The sequence below is a fragment of the Mizuhopecten yessoensis genome, unplaced genomic scaffold (assembly GCF_002113885.1).
Source record: "Mizuhopecten yessoensis strain PY_sf001 unplaced genomic scaffold, ASM211388v2 scaffold10087, whole genome shotgun sequence".
Classification (NCBI taxonomy): Eukaryota; Metazoa; Mollusca; class Bivalvia; order Pectinida; family Pectinidae; genus Mizuhopecten; species Mizuhopecten yessoensis.
In genome coordinates, this window is record NW_018408372.1 from 590,713 (window position 1) to 608,152 (window position 17,440).

A 17,440-nucleotide genomic window follows, 5' to 3' on the forward strand; every position below is an offset into this window, starting at 1 on the left:
GAAACGCTGAATATGTGTAAAGGGAGCGTTGACAATGTTCCAATGTTTTTTTCATGCTTTCTGCTTGTGTTATCTTGTTAAGGCAATTGTTTTTGTTCGCATCATCTTGGTTGTTCAATATCAGTTTTTGAAGTTTTCGCCATTCTAAAATAATGAAACCGTTAATTAAAACTGCCATATGGAGACTGACAACTAATCCTGGCTTAATTTGCCGTTAGATCAACCAAATAGTTACTTACCTATGATGTGAACATATTTTGTTGATCAGCCAATGGATTGTTCTGTTTTTTATTGTTTCACTGCCCACCAATAATGCGAGTCATTAAGAGCCAAACAACAGTGTAAAAATAGACATTCACACAAATCATTCAACTAGGAATAAAAGCGGCTTAAAGGTGTACAGATGTAAAAATACATCAAAAGTGAACGAATTGGTTTTAAAACATATCAAATTTTATTATCAAAATCAATTAAATGTAAATAATCATATATTGATTGAATACAAAATGTATAAAATAAACTTTTTATATACAATACATTATAGAATTTCGCATTTCCCTCTTAAATAATCGCATTCAGTCATTAAATGTTCGAATGTAAAAGGCTGATCACATGCATGGCAATAAGGTCATACCTGTATAATGTAAACAGTCCAGAAAAAAACACCTGTACTGACAACGTGACGTCGTTGCAAGGTTTTCATCTGATTTTCTGGCCCTGTTTTTCATTGTAGACGTTAAAGGCTTATGCTAGAATAGTATACTAAGCCGAACTCGGTTGATGCACGGTTTTATCAAGCAAAGTTCAAAGAGATCGGTTGTTATCACTCTTTGGATTAGTCGAGTGATGTCTTTTGATGATGCTTTACAAATAAAAGTTAAACAATAAGGTAACAGCGTCATGCTATATTCCATTTTCATTTAACCATTAAAACACTAATAACTGGTTGATTGGACACTTGTAGCTAATAAACTTCCTACGTTCCATTGTCAATGTTCCAATCTTATTCTGTCCACTAATAGTGTTTTCTTGGAAAGACAAAATGTCCGCATCGTCTTGTTCGTTCACCGACAGTGTTTCAAGCCTTTGGCATTCTAAAACGAGGAAACAATTAATAATAACTGCCATTTCAGACCAAATGTCAACTTATCTTACATATGGCTTAGTTTGCCGTTCGATCAATCAACTAGTTACCTTCACTTATTATGTGAACATGTTTTGTTGATCAGCCAAGGATTGGTAGAGCGATATATTTTGATGATGTTTTACAATTAAAAGTTAACCTACAAGGTAGCAACGTCATGCTGTTATTCCACTCTCAGTAAACAATCAAAACGTGGAACGGTTGAATTCACCCGGAAGGAAATTATGACAAAATACTCACTCATATTCTGATCGATCTGCAATGGAAACACAATAAAGACGAATGAGATAAATTTTGATGAATAGATACATATAGTTTGTACTGCTCAAGAGTCTGTGGCCAGCACTGTTACATTACAATACAAATTAAAATAATAACCATTAGCATCTATACTTTCAAATGTAATATCCAAAAATAGCATTGATGTTAGAGCGTCATTTAGGATGTTTAATTTGGCTTAGTACTGTATATACTTTTGTACTTTTTGCTGAAAATTTTGTTATATATGAATTTTCGATTTTACTTTTTTCACTCTTGCTCATTGCTTCGATATACCTCTGTGTATAAAACTTATAATATTTCTTTAACATAGATGACATGCTCAACATGTTTTTTTACCTATCAAAAGCTGCCTTTTAACTAACATAAACGCTCCTACGGAAGAACATTGCTCTTTAGGGTTGGTCTTTTGAGTACTTTCACAAGCATAATATACTATAAACGTTATTTATCTGCCGCCTGTCTCTTAACGAAAATAAATATATCTAATAACAGGGATGTCAGATCTGTATGAAAACGTGTCTGAAGAAAATTTCCAGAATAATATATTGGTTATTGAATTATCAGTTTATTCGATTTAACGGAACGTTCCAGATGTTTTAACTCAGAACTGATCTGTTAAAAGGAACAATGGTTACAGATCACGTTTCCATGCGTGCAAATTTAACAGGAAAAAACCCCACCAACTTTTTCGGCGAAAAATTGTTCAACAATGCGGATAAATGCCACAATTTACAAAGTTCACACACCATGAAGGTTCAAATACAGTTAATATTTTTTGCAAAGACAAATATACAATTTCGCGAACATACATCTGAAACGAAATTGTTTCACTAGCCGCAATTTTGGATCCAGCCTGCTACCTTCAAATGAGACGTTTTCGAAAAACCAGATCGTTTCGGCGGAACGTAACATCTAATTTAGTGGATCGCCTTATTTATATCGGCACAACTGGTACGTAGCGCTAATTGAACACGCTTTATGTGAATTACAGTGATAATGCAGTACATCAAGGTTAAAACTGGAATCGAATTTTTTATTGCTACCTCGGTTGTTGTATTTTCTACGCTGATTTTCCTTCCTTCCATATTAGTTGGAGCTTTTTACTTATGGTTTATTTTAATGTTTTTGTTATGTTTCTTGTTCTCGTTCTTATTATTATTCGCTGCTATTTGTGACCACCTTTTATTTTAATTTGTAAATAATATGTTTAAAGTCGTATGAGTTTAAAAAAGGTCAAGGTCTAAAGGTGTCGTTGCTACAATTTCATGTCAGTCAAAAATCAAATATGGCCGCTATGACGTCATAGGTTAAAATCTTTTAAAATGGCCATAACTCAAAAACTTGATTTTACAGAATTTATGCATTAATATTATTTGTAGATATTCTTAAGGGCTAACTTTTCTTTTTACATCATAATACAGAAAAGTCAAATAACAATCCTCGCTGTTAGATCAAAGATTGCCAGTATTTCAATTTCTTTTATTATTTTTTAAAGTTCTTTGAAAAATACTTTATATAATCGACGGGAAATTTTATCCTGATGAATTTGATGTCTTTAGTTTTTCTGTAACATTCACTGTTAACAGTCTACGCAATTTTGAATTTTAAAACCTTTTTACTCTGATGTTTTGCTATACAAATTTCCTTCAGTGTGATTATTTATGGTTGCCGAAACTATCTATCAACTTTTTGATAATTTTTGTTTCGATCCCATGTTCAAGATAGCCGCCATGACGTCAAATCCATTTTTTCCCTAGTTGCAATAACTCATTAACAAATAAAGCCATTGATTTTATATTGGATATGTTATGTAGACTTACAAAACAAAACTTATTTTAGGAAACAATTTTGCGTTAAAGGTCTACTTTAGGTTTCGGTAGGGGTCAAAGTTCAAATGCATTTTTTGGGTAACAAACTTTGAAAAGCTTGTTCTCAAGTTCCGTTAAGTCTAGAGTCTTGATGTTTAGATGTACGTATGCTTTTCTATCAGGTTTAAAAAAATGGTTGACATTGATCAATAATCAAGGTCAAAGAGGTAAATTACTTCTTTCAACCAGATTTTATTTTCAAAAACAGTGAAAGAGTTTACATTAAATTTTGATATGATATGTAGAATGCCATTTGTGTAGGGGTCAATGTTTAAATGTGCTATTTCAAGGTAAAATCTTTGAGTAACTTGTTCTCAAGTTCTACGAAATATAGGGTCCTAATGTTTGAGCTGTAATGTGCTCAGGTGATTAGCTATCAAGTTTGAAAAAAAGATTGACCTTGTTCAATTTTCAAGGTAACAGGGGTTAAAAATGTCAAAATATTTAAAATAAAACTCTTCCAAATAAGGAAAAGTGTAAGGTCAATGATATTCGACAAGGAAAATGACTGTCAAAATCCATCTTCAAATTTTTACAGTTTTGGAATTGTATGAGTACTGTCAGAACTTTGATTTATATTAAACGAAAAACAACACTTACTTTCAGTACTATGGTTTGTATGTCCCTTTCTTCAGAAAGGTAAAAGACCATGAGGTTTCAAAAAAAAAGGTTTGGAATCAAAGACCAAATCAGTCCTAACGGTGAAAGGCCCGTCAAATTGTTAGCCAACCATTTCTTGTTTATATTGCGATTCTTTTTTGTTTTCCTTTTAATGTACTCAGTGCATTGGACATGCAAGCTATAAACCACAAAACCATTACTTTTAGAATCAATTCTTTTTTTCCTTTACTACTACTAAGTGGCAAACATAACTATGATATTCTATTATGTTGAGCCTTTAAAAATTGGATAAACAAACTTGTCGGTAACTTGAATATTGATATATAATTGTGGTTACAAAGACGAAACATGCAAGTGAAAGTATGGGCGTTTTCCTAACACATAGAGATACATGCCGTTATGCTTACTGATTCCATGTGAATTCCGTCTTTTGTAGATGCAGATAACTGCAACAACAACACCGATGATCACAACAACAGCAACACTGCCACCTATGACTCCACCTATTATAGCATCCGTCTGCGACACCTCGCCTGGTAGGACAATGCAATAGAATTTCCATTCAGCTTGCTCTTGCAACATATTTCATGTTAAGAATATGCTACAATTAACATATATTCAGGTATCTTAAATACTTTTATTAAAAAAAAAGCATGGATTAATTTAACAACAAATATATGATTCATAACTTCCTAAAACCTTGAGGTTTATTATTTAGAATATTATTTCGTTTTAAAATATTTGAACTCATATAAGATAAACAACTCAGAAACTGGAATAGGAAATGTGTTCATAAGTGGTATATATAAAAGAAAAAAAAGTGCAATGCTTTTTTTTTCTCCATTGGGAGTAAAGACATTTTAATTCCCCCTTGATAATCCAATTTCCACTCTGGTTCTATAATTAAGTTTATACATAAGAAATCATAACTGATCATATCTTGATCAGTGCACGATCAGATGTGCTTATAGAACTGTTTTATGGTTTGTTTTTATTTTGGTTAACGTCCTATTAACAGCTAAATTCATTAAGGACGTGCCTCCATGTGCGTTGTGTAAGTGTGCTTGTGTGTATGTGTGCCGGAAACATGGTATATTGGTGTACTTTATAGTGCTATATCAATGAAATACCATGCCGAAGTCACCCAGCACGGCATTCCGCCCGGTCACATTATACTGAGAACGAGTGAACCAGTTGTTGCAATTACCCTAAATGCTGAACGTCAAGCAGGGAATAACAACTACCATATTTAAGGACTTTGTTGTGTCGTGGCCTTGGGAAAGAACCCGTTGCCTTCCGCAACTGGGCGAACATTCAACATTAAAGCCAGAATCGAGGTGTTGCCAATCACTCTCTATATATCCAAGTAGTTATGGGGATTGGTATGGAAATTCCATTCTTTATCCTTTCAAAGCGGAGGTTTATTGATGAGAGTAAAAATGCAGCTACTATTCGCAGTGTGTGTGTACATAGCCGGAGCACTAACGCTACGCTTGCCTGACTTTGTGAGAGGAAAACAATTCTTTGGAAAGACATTATTAAAACGTTTCCCCCAAAAAAATGGAAATTTTGGTAGGTAAAATCAGTCCGTGTTGCCTTGCATATATTAAACGAATTATAAACAGCAAACATATTGCAGATATATTGGTATAACTATCGGCAGCAATCAGTTTGTCTGCGATCGTGTTGCATTTGTATTTGTAGTTGTATTGTTCCCACCGACACTGCTAGTCATTTAGGGCCAAACAACACGTTAAAATAGGCAATCACAAAAATGAATACATCAAACTAGAAATATAAGGGTTTCACAAGTGTAAGAATATATCAACAGGGAACAAATTGGTCGTAAATCATATCAGAGCTTATTATAAAGATCAATTGAGTGTAAATAGTCACATATTGATTGGACAGAAACTGTATCAAATACACTTTTCATACTCGAAACATTATAGAATCTGGCACTTTTTTGTTTGCTATCATCGCATTAAATCACAAAATATTTGACTGTAATTGGCTGATCACATGCATGCCCAGAAGATTGTTCTTCTTTATATAACTGTGTGTGACGTAGGTATGCCATATGCGCTGCCGCACATGAACTAACGTTATGTTGAACTGCGAATAATTTGTAGCAGTGATAACGAGTCCGAGCAGATTATCGCTTTTTTAATCACTTTTTTTTCAATTTCATCCAAAGCCAGACCAATACAGTTGCTTCAGCTGTTAAAATAGATGCATTATTGGGTAAACGGCAAGAATAGAAGATATGCTACTAACAACACATGCTGCTGCAGCTTTCTCTTCAACCTTAGAGCCGTCAGTTTATAGAACTGTATCTGAAGGAAATCGTGAAGTATATTCTACAATAAAAGCTCTTGTAAAAAACTGGGTAAAAACAATATTTTTCATAGTTGTGCAAGTCTACATTTACTTTAGGAAGCCGAACTGTGCATGGTGGAATATAAGGTATAGCAGCAATATCAATTTACCAATTGTCCGGTTGTTTGTGTTATCGCTCCATAACATGAAAAATATAATCAAGTTAATCCTTATAATTTAATATACTTTACACAATCCCTGTAGAAATCCACTTTTATTGATTGACTCTTTTCTCTTAGAAATCATTGCGCTGCTGTATCAGCCAATCAAAAGCGATGTTACAAGCGGTGACGTCATTATTTTACGTTATGGGCTGATAACATAATTTTTTAGGCCAATGAAATTGCTTGTTACAAGCAAGATTGAATTATTGTGGTATAACATTCAATATACCTTATGTAGTGAATATCCCGTATACATTGTGGTATAACATTCAACATACCTTCTGTAGTGAATATCCCGTATACATAGAGAATAATACATGCCTTTTTCCATATCACACCTAGTATCAACCCGAGACTGCAATATCAGCCCAAGGGCCGAAGGCCCGAGGGCTGATATTGGTCGAGGGTTGATACTGGGTGTGATATGGAAAAAGGCGTGTTTTATTCTGTTTGTTACATACTTGCTAAACTACTATCTTATGATTTATTTTTATTTTTGAAATATTGAAAAAGGGGTGTGATATGGGTTTTGCGGGCTGATACGGGTTTTGGGGTGTGATACGGCGAGGACTGATATGGGTTAGAGCAATTGTGTCGTATCGCATATACAAAAAAAACGTATTTATTAGTAAGTATGTAATAAATTGTGGTATAACATTCGACATACCTTCTGTAGTGAATATTCCGTATATATGGTCGCTCTCCCCTTTTGCATTTGTTGCAAATAACGTGATTTCGTATGTTGTGAATTGTTGAAGGTTATGAATTCGCACTGCCGGATAGGTCTGATTTGTCGTTAGAGATTCAAAGATGCCTGAATTCTATTTAGTGTACATCACAGTAAATATTTGTTCATGCCCGCCATTGCTGCCTGGTGACCATGAAACTGCAGCCTTGTCATGGTTTCTACTTCTCGTGTCAATAGCAAGGTGCTGTGGGGGGTCTGGCCTATCTGAAATGAATGAGTGCCGAAATGTGTGAACACAGATAGATAAGTAAACAAAAACACGAAAATCATTTGTATGCAGCTTTCTGCGTTGATATAGTTTAACGTCCTATTAACAGATAAGGTAATTTAAGGACTAAACATCACTTCATTTCAGAGAAAATAGAGATCTGGACTAATTATGATATTTACATTCAGGTTCGGGTGGAAAACTGTGCTGGGTGCCTTCGGCATGCTATTTGAGTGAGGTAGCACTCTAAAGGCGGCATCAGTTCTTGTTAAAGTGTTATTTCACAGAAAAACGATATCAAAGCTACCCAGCACAGCATTCCGCCTGGCCACTTTATCCTGACAACGGGCGCATTGTTGTTGTCATTGTGATTGTTGTCATTCCCCTAAAAGTTGACCGTTAAGCATTGAATAACAATAATCATGTGTAAAGACTTTGGTTTGTCCAGGCACAGGTTTACCTGATATAGTTACTTGAACTGTATAGAAGTACGGTAATGTATTGTTCACAAACAGTTGGTATTGGCCCTCCAATCGTGGCTGTACACTCTTGAAGTGTAGTCGTACCAAGGAACCATCAACTGTTATTCGTTTAGTGTGGAAAGGTAGTGAGACCGGTACAGACATATTACTGATAGCCAGATCGTCTGATGAAGGTAGAATGGAATCCAACTTCGTGATTGATATCTTATGAGGTTTCGGAAAACTATGGAATGTTATGTTGATGTCAAGAGACTCGTCCTTTTCCACTACATAGAGTTTCTTTGCGTTGATTACTCTTGGTCTTGCTGAAATGAAATGAATACGTTTGGTGATAATATCCAACAAAACGATAATAAGCACATGAGAATAATACAAAAAAATGATAACATCAAACAAGACTATATTGAATACTGTCATATTTAGAGTAATATTTAAAAACATACCCGACTCAGAAAAAGTATCTGATTGCTTTATAAGATAATAAGGATTATTCATTACATTTATTGTTATATATATCCAATTGCATTTACAAATAAACGGGCGTTTCATTACAAAAGAAATAGATCCTTTAATTAAGTGAATTACAAAGATAACTACGCTGTGTTTGTGATAGCTATAATTATAAATACACTTACACACTGATTAAAACGGCGACTAGGCAACACTTCCTATCTATGTTCGATGATAATATACACACCCCTCCTCCCAAACTACCACCACAATCACAGTTAAAGGTGCATACGAATATGATTAAATTCTTATTAAAATATTTTATGAAGAAATTACCATTAAAATCACACACCTTCTTAATTTAATTATTCATATCTCTTCTTTTATTCACATATAGGGCATAAAGATGAATGCAGTACAGACACGTTGAACACCACATTTATGATTCACATTGAAAAATGTTGAAGTTGTTGCGATGTGTAAACAAATTGGTATTACCTTGGACGTTCAACAGTCCGCTTTGAGAGTACACAAAAAGTCCGTCCCTGCCCTTGTATCCGTTCTCAGCTTCACACCGGTAAGTCCCCATGTCTTGATAAGTCAGCTTATGTAGTGTTAAAGTGCTAGACAACTGAGTTTCAGTCACGTGATCAAATGTGTCCCTAATCAATTCGCCACCCAACGAGTGCGTCCACCGAAACGTGCTGGCGGGCAGCCCATAAGCTTGGCAAATGAGTTGAATATTTGTCACGTTTTCTGTTGTGTTTTCCGGCATGTTTAATGTCACCTCGTCTGGTCCATCTGAAGAGTAATGTTGACATTGCAATTCAAATACTAATAATAACAAAAACAAACAAATCCAGGTAAAGAAAAACGAATGTAAATCCGGGATGTGATTAAATCTGACAGTTTAAGCCGCAAAGATTATAACGATTTGTCACGTAATACTGAACTGAACCTCATTTCAAAGAACATCAAAACTCAAACAATCGCTTTTAAGAAAACCAATTTAATTATAAATTAATTGTTAATTTTATCAGATTTTGTATGAATAAATATTGACTTGCAGTTTGATATCTGTATTTTCACCATTTTATTCATATGAGAGATTTCGAATGAACTCCTCAAAGTTAACTTCAATTCTGCTATGCTAAGGGGATAGAACTCCCATTACGCAAATGGGTCATAGTGTGGGGACTCTGGTCAATGATTTCTGTCCTCGATGCAGAACTGTTTAAACGTATTCCGCATTAACTATATCAAAGTTCATTGTCCACACCAGTAGACAGCTTGTATAGGCACTATGCTTGTTGCCTTATGACTCTTCAATTTGTATACAATATTCAACAAAATCTTTGTGAAATGAAATGTCATATTCCATGACTACAACCGGACAGAGACATGTTTAGAGTGCATCATCATGAAATAATTACAATCAACAACTACGATCTATTCAGTTTATATGTTAGTTGATTAAGTTCCTCCTTCCATTGACAAAGTAACAAATTCCTCAGGTTAATAACTTCATATACCTGCTTTAAATATCAATCAAACTGCATATTGTATACTATTTTGTATATCGATGACCCGTATTGTCATCCGTGCAGATTCCGAAAAGAATTGCCTGCTGTATCCCACTGCATGTATGTCTTGTGAAAAACAATTAATTTTGGCCTCCTGTAGAGAAGGCCTTCAATTTCATGGGGCCTCATATAGGTAGCTCTACCCAATTCGGAATCTGATTGTCATACTTGTATATTAAGGGGGCCGCGGTGGCCAAGTGGTTAAGACGTATTACATTCGGTTACAACTAGCCCTCCACCAATGGGTCGCCAGGTACTGGTCGTAGGTCAGTGGTTTTTTCCCGGGAACTCTGACTTTCCTTCACCACCAAAACCTGGCACGTCCTTAAATGACCATAGCTGTTAATAGGACGTAAAACACAATCAAACAATACCAAATTGTATATTAACGTTTAAATTCTATATATTCACAATACGTACGCTGAACGAAAAGAGTAAACGACTTCGTAGCTGACAAAGGTAGGTAGCTTTTACTGGCATTAGATGAAGCATAACAAAAATGACTTCCAGTATCACTTCTGTCGGTCGCATTGAGTTCGAGAACCGCAACAGGACCAATAGGACCCCTGTACGAAGCGCCTGTCCACGTCACTGTAGGAGTAGGGTTTCCTTCAGCAGAACAAGTTCGGCGGAAGGACATGGTTTCGTTGACATAGGCGTTTGACTGATCAAGCGTTATGACGGGCGTATCTGTAAACAAATAAATGGCGTTCTGTCGAATTAGTCTGGACATTGGAAAATGGTTGACACAGAGAGAATTAGTTGTTGATATTAAACACTAGGATCGTTCAGGAAAAGAACGACCCCCTTTCTGTTCAGGAAACAGTTAACTTTCCGGAGCACCTGTATTTGCTTTCACGTTGTGTTAGGCTTCTTTGAAAAATCCTTATTTTTCGGTATCTTTATCATTTTGTTTCGGTTATTGTTTTCCGTTTTGCTTAGAAGTTCATCAAGTACTGAATGCATATGCCAAAAAGTATGTTGAAGTACCAATACCAAATGACTAATCGAAACTCGGTCAAAACAAATAAACGAAAACAGTAAAACATGAGACCAAATAAAAAGTTAACATAAATCGTATATACAACACGAAGCGTGGCTTGGTGGTTTGAAAGGTTTCATTAATTCCTGTACCATATGTGTTCTTCAGATCATTTATTTTGCCAATTTGTTTAATAAAGAAATTGTTAAAAAAAATCAAAATCAGGATCAGGCAGATTTATATCTTTCGGTTGTAGGTTTTCATTTCCTCTTATTAATATCGACAATGTGGAATTCCTTATTATTTCTCGAATAATATTCAGTAAAACGATGAATGATAAACAATTAAATATGTTTTTTACTTCAATATAAAAGACTCAATACCCACATTGAATATCCAGTACTATTCCATTCGACTCGACGACGGTTCCTTTCTCCCTTGTAAATTTATTGCTGACTCTACAGGTGAAATTTCGACCGTTGTAAATTTTATCCGGGGGGTCGAACATTCGATATTCAAGCGACCTATATGGATCTATTTCGCCATTATTATACCACGATATCTCTTGGAAATCCGGATTCCCGGGGGTTACACGACACTGCAGACTGCCCGTGAATGACGGGTTTGCAAGCCAAGGAAGTCTCCCACCCTTCGACGTATCAACAGATACGACAGGGGCTCCCGGGGGATCTGTCAAAAAAAGCAAAAAACATTTTTGATATATTCCATGGATGTACTTTATGCAATACTTCAAACAGAGAAATATTCTCATGGTTTAAATTTCATAGTTTATTTCCTCCGTAAAGCGGGTAAATTAAGTGAGAAAATAAAAAGTACATGAATTATTAAATACAGTATTTCACGTTAAACGGCGGGTTAAGCAAAACGGAAAGAGGGAATTAGCGTCGCATGACTTACGATTCGTGTTTTACAGTATCTCAGTTAACTGTACGTGCCATATATTACCCGACTACATTTGCCTAATGTTTAATATGAGTATCACGTCTACAATTATAATATACGAGGAATATGGCGTGATCAAAAACGAAAATAGGTAAGCATTATATATGCATTTATGTAACAGTGACTAAACATTACCTGTGATGACTGAGATAGTAACGTAACTACATCCTAGGCTTTAAAATTCAAATAAATTTAGATTAATACTCAAAACGTCATTCTTAAAACGGCAGACCAGAGAGTGTCACTCCGAGAAATACAGTTAATCACTTGTAATGTATTGAGACATGTTCTAAAGCATTTGATGGTCAGGAGGCGAGGGCGACTAGTTACTGAAAATGCAATAAAATACAAATTTATCACTTCATTATTAGGTGACTTAGTGACTGTAATTATTTTTTTCCTTTTTAGAAAGACGAGTTGTACTATATGTTAGTCTGTATATTTCAAATGGTAAGTATTAAAATTCGTCTGTTATACAATGTAAATCATATATATTTACTTTGTGGTCATGATGAATTTCATGTATATTATAATCATGCAGATTCTAACACTAAAATTACAGAAACTTAAACTGATCTGCCGCATCGCTCAAGGTTTCGAAGTCATATATATTCCAACTTTCTTCAGATAGATTTATCATTCAATGACGCAAGGCCACCTCATTGAGTGTTAGATCACCTATCTTGACATATCAGTGGATATCGCATCTACTTTTTATAAATAGGTATCAAACATTGTGTATATGTACATAATATGGCGGCGATATGTCTCATTTTATGAGTTGGTCACTGCTTCCTCAATTGACCCTAGACCTCAAGTACTCAAATAAAGTCTTCCATGGCATATATCAGCTACTGTTGTATGAATGGCGTTAAACCTTGTATATAGATACATTATGAGAATGTGGTTTGTTGCATCCTAAACAGGGTCACGATGACCTCTATTGGACGTTAGACCTTTAACTTCAAGTACTCAAAACATGGCTAATGGAACACATACCTGCTGCTGTTTTATGAATCGGTATCAAACTTTGTATTATGTACATCATGGAAAGCAGTTGTGTTGATGTTCATCATGGAAAGCAGTTGGGTTGCATCCTTAAACAAAGCCGCTGATACCTTACATTTACCTTTGACTTTAATCTTAAGTACTGAATTAAGTGTAACACAGGTTTCTACAACATATATTAGCCACTGGGCTTCGAACATTGTAAGATATACAGGAGGCGGGGGTACCATGAAGCTCATGCTTCGATTTCAATTAAGTCTAATTTTAAAATATAATGTATCATTTAGCCGTGTTTGTATATCAGGAATGATAGCACTGTACTTACAATACACAGTCAATACTTTAACTAGAGTTTGACTGGTCATTATTTCCGGATGGCTCGCAGTGCATGTGCAAGTTTTGGAATTGTATGTCCGGTTAATGCCAAGAATCGTCAGTCTCTGTACAGACCGTGTGGCCGTGTTCCTAGACTCTGAAGTCTCTCTTAATTGGTCAACACACTGACTCCATGCTAAAGTAGCCAATGGCTGTCCTCCGTCCATCACGCAGTCAAAATATGCATCGTCCCCTTCGTAGAACACCTCGGCCGGTACAATGTTGAACGAGGTAGCATTCGGTGGCACTGCACACAATAAATACAGGAGATGATTACAGTACAATTTAATTTTCCTTATCTAAACACGTCAATTAGAAATAAATGTCAACATTTATACAATAGGTTCCTACAAAAATATGAACAGGACATGTCTGAGGGGGAACTATTTAAAGACGTGTCTGCATATGTGTGCTGGATGCCTGAGTGTGTGCTGGATGCCTGAGTGTGTGCTGGATGCCTGAGTGTGTGCTGGATGCCTGTGTGTGTGCTGGATGCGGTATGTTTGAGTATTTGCCTCCAGCCAATAGTGCGGATCTGACGCAAACTCTAGAGTGCTAAATTACTTTGAATACGATGCCGAAGTCGCCAAGCAGAGAGCATATATTTTTCATGTATCATGTAATGATATGCAATTATATTTCCGTATTACATGTTCAGCGTTTTACAAACACATTTTTGTACACATTTTGGATGTGTCGATGAATCAAAAGACGCTCATCCATCGAAACTAAATCTTTTGCATGTGTAATTATGTGAATATTTCCTTTTTAGGTATTGCTGCCTAAATCAAAATAACATTTAACAATATATGTTTTTTCTGTTAAACAAAGATCGTGGTCCTTCACTATGTTAGGGCTATTTAATATAGGCAATCAACTTGATCTTATCTTTGGTGGTGAAATTTTAATTTTTACTGAAACGCATAAGCACTTGGGTGTTGTTTTCAATTTAAGTGTGAAATGGTCTTTAATGAAAAAGATAAATGTACTCAGGAAGTTAAAATATATTCTTAATAGGAATACTTTGATGAAAATCGATACCACTTTAATTTCATTTTACCGGTGTTTGAGTACGCCTGGGAATTGTGGGATGGAACGGGTTAGACGTTGAACAAGATCTTGTCCTTTTAAACCCGCTATTTCTCATCCAGTTAATCAAAAAGCACTATCTTTCTACAGTTTTGGAGAAAGAAAACTTCATATATTGCATACAAAGTTGAGGTACAAATGTAGTCCGATAAATTATGACCCTTTTAGAGTAAATCTGATTGAGAACTGGAAACCCCTGTGAGAATGCCTACCACCTCTTTTTCATATGTCCTCGTTATAATATACAAAGACGTACTCTTCTTTCAAATATAGATGATTTAAATATAGATGTTGTCATTGATATAAATTTACTGCTCATAGGAAATAAAAATCTTTCGGTAAAAGTAAACATTTCAATTTTTAGAAATGTGCAAAAGTACATAAAATCCAGCAAAAGGTTTAGTTAATGTGATATGACATTAATTGATCATATTTGGATCTGTTGTATTATTTCATTTATTGTATGAAAAAATGGTATTCATTGTGATCAAATTATGCTATTTCTCAATTTATGTAAAATTTATTGCGGAGAGGGCCTTTGTAATGTTGATATAACTTGTGCCTAATCCGTTTGCTTCATTTATGCAATAAAATGTGTTTAAATAAAAAAGGGTAATAATCTAATCCAAAGTATCTTTAAACATCCTGTAGTACTGGTTTTTTCCGGGACAACACGAATTGTATTGAGACATCCTTTGTACGCGCTGATCCTTAAATATCAATTTACCGAACATCTTCCTCTCTTTCTACCATTGATAGCATCGCACCTGCAATTGACAACTCGAGTTGTATTTAATAAAAAAAAGAAGGTATATGTTAACTTCCTCCCCCTTTATCTTTTTTCTCTTTTAACATAATGTATGCTTCAGAGAAAATATGTGTTCAAAATTATCCTGTCCAAATATTTAGTTAAACAGTCGATTGACAAACTATAGCCACGGCAGGTATTTTCATATTGAACTTTCTGCAAAAACATTGGGCTGGAGCATCATTGGCCAAAGGGTTCTCTGTTTTGTATAAACGGAGGGTATGACCCCCTGGAGGCAGGGGGCGGGCTAAATAGGGGGGAAATAGGTAAATCTTTAAAAATCTTCTTCTTCTCAACCTATAGAAAGATTTTGACCAAATTTGTTCTAGAGCAGCTTTGAACGGAGAGTTTACCCCCGCCCCTTTCCTGGTGGCAGAGGGGCGGGGTCCAATAGGGAAAATTAAGGAAACGTGTTCTCCTACTCTGAAGGGATTTAAACCATTGCAGTCTGAAGAATTTTGTAGAAACTGAGATGTGTGGGCCCCTTCTTTGGGGCAGATAGGTGGGGTCCATTCTTTGGGGCAGCTGGGTGGGGCCTATTAGGGGAAATACAGGAAAACATTTAATGTCCTTTTCCTTTTGTACAGATGAAGGGATTTTAGCCAAATTGTTTTAGAGCATCATTGGGCAAAGGGAATTTAATATCTATAAATGGAGGATATGCACCACTCCTCCGGGGGCAGAGGAGCGGGGCCCAATAAGGGAAAAAGAGAAAAATATTTCTCCTTCTGTACAAATGAAGGGATTTAAACCAAATGGTCTGAAACATGCTTCAGGTAAAAAAAACCTCGATTTGTATAAATTGAGGCTGTGATCCCCTCCTTTGGGGCAAAAGGGTGAATTTGAGGCCAAATATGGAAATAGAGAAAGATCAAAAATCTCTCACATTGTTTTTAATGAATGGATCTTTGGGAAACATTTTAAACGAAGTATGTGATGTGATGATGGATAACTGAATCAGCGAACTTAAATTATGAAACATATTGACCTTAGAAAGGGTAAACAATTGTTTAACCTGAATTTAAAATTGCATCACGGTGCTGACATACTTCCATATATCGGTGGAGCGGATAGACATGTCGAGTTTTGTACATAATATTACCTTTATTTCCTACTGAAGTGGTAAAGGGATAAACAAATGCTGATAAAGACTAATAGATATAAATAGATAGGTAATTCCATATACTCGCACAGGAAAAAGATTTAATTTTTAGACCGATGTAATGCATTTTTAAATCCTGCTTAAACAAAGAGTTATCTTTAAAAAAATAATTGAAAACCCGCTTCACAATCTGTGGTATGGAATTTTTAACCTACAATTAGGTGATCTGAACATCGCGGCAAAGTAAATTGTACATGGTTTAACGACCTATCAACAGCTAAAGTCGTTTAAGGACATGCCTCAATGTGTGTTGTGCTATGCCTGCATATGTGTATGTGTGCTGGAGACAGGTTATGTTAATGGATTTGCCCCATGTGATAGCGTGGATCTGATGCTGACTTATAACAGGTTATCGACCTACCTGTCTGTAAGGAACGTGACACGCAATGGTTATTTGTTATTCACATGGAAATCAAACCATTTTTTTTTTAAATAAACAACATGAGTAGTTTGCTAGCATGTAAACTGATAGCCGAGCTGTACGATCGACCCAGTCCCGTTCTGATATACGATGACCATACCAGGAAAACATATATATTTGGCTTACCTGTAATAACCGCAGGTATACACACCAGTGTGATAAGGAGAAAGGGTAAGGCATGTGTCCATTCCGCCATCTTCTGTTTACATGTTTAAATGTGTTTTCATGCGACCTCATTTACCTGTCTGCCGGTATAGCAAAGCATGAACGTATCGATACGTGATGATTTAAACCCAGGTAAGTTCAATCACATGTGAGCTACATATGCGCTCCAGACGTAGGGTTATTTTACAGGTAAGGTCAGTAGAAGTAACACCTCGGACATATATGTGTCCAGTCATGCGATGGACCCTTCCCGGCGCGGACGGCACAGTGGAGACGAATTTTCGAGGATGTACATATGGGAAGTAACAGGAGAACGACAACATGGCACGGGATGTGATGAACAATAGAAATATCAGTGTGATGATTAGTGCTAAGCCTATCACTAGTGTTGTCGGTGCTGGGAGGATTCATCACAATTGTTGCACATGTATACTGCTATTATGCGTGTAGGAGTGGGTGCGAGAGTGCGTGTGTGTGCATGTGGTTGTGTTAGCATATGGGTGAACATCAATGTATCGGTAAATATTTACTTCAAATT

The 17,440-nt window shown here is 35.7% G+C and overlaps 1 protein-coding gene across 2 annotated transcripts; it reads right to left on the minus strand.

Annotated features, from left to right (window-relative positions):
• Positions 1-491: 491 nt before the first annotated feature.
• On the minus strand, positions 492-17,440 carry LOC110459497 (basement membrane-specific heparan sulfate proteoglycan core protein-like). Of its 2 annotated transcripts, XM_021511779.1 has the most exons (10): positions 16,864-17,440; positions 13,208-13,504; positions 11,299-11,601; positions 10,350-10,619; positions 8,845-9,147; positions 7,875-8,201; positions 7,126-7,410; positions 4,323-4,448; positions 1,385-1,400; positions 492-1,094 (listed from the first exon to the last, which is right to left on the minus strand). In XM_021511779.1, the coding sequence occupies exons 1-7, from the start codon at positions 16,931-16,933 to the stop codon at positions 7,280-7,282; spliced, it is 1,701 nt and encodes a 566-aa protein (XP_021367454.1). In that variant the 5' UTR covers positions 16,934-17,440; the 3' UTR covers positions 492-1,094; positions 1,385-1,400; positions 4,323-4,448; positions 7,126-7,279. The 2 variants fall into 2 exon arrangements, with proteins under 2 accessions (XP_021367454.1, XP_021367455.1); XM_021511780.1 differs by lacking the exon at positions 16,864-17,440 and having other exon boundaries at positions 12,874-13,298.

Coding starts and splice junctions, on each gene's coding strand:
- LOC110459497 (XM_021511779.1), bottom strand. CDS start 16,933: ATGGCGGAATGGACACATGCCTTACCCTTTCTCCTTATCACACTGGTG. Junction 13,505..16,863: donor TATACCTGCGGTTATTACAG/GTAAGCCAAATA, acceptor TATTGTGTGCAG/TGCCACCGAATGCTACCTCG. Junction 8,202..8,844: donor CGGACTGTTGAACGTCCAAG/GTAATACCAATT, acceptor ATTTCATTTCAG/CAAGACCAAGAGTAATCAAC.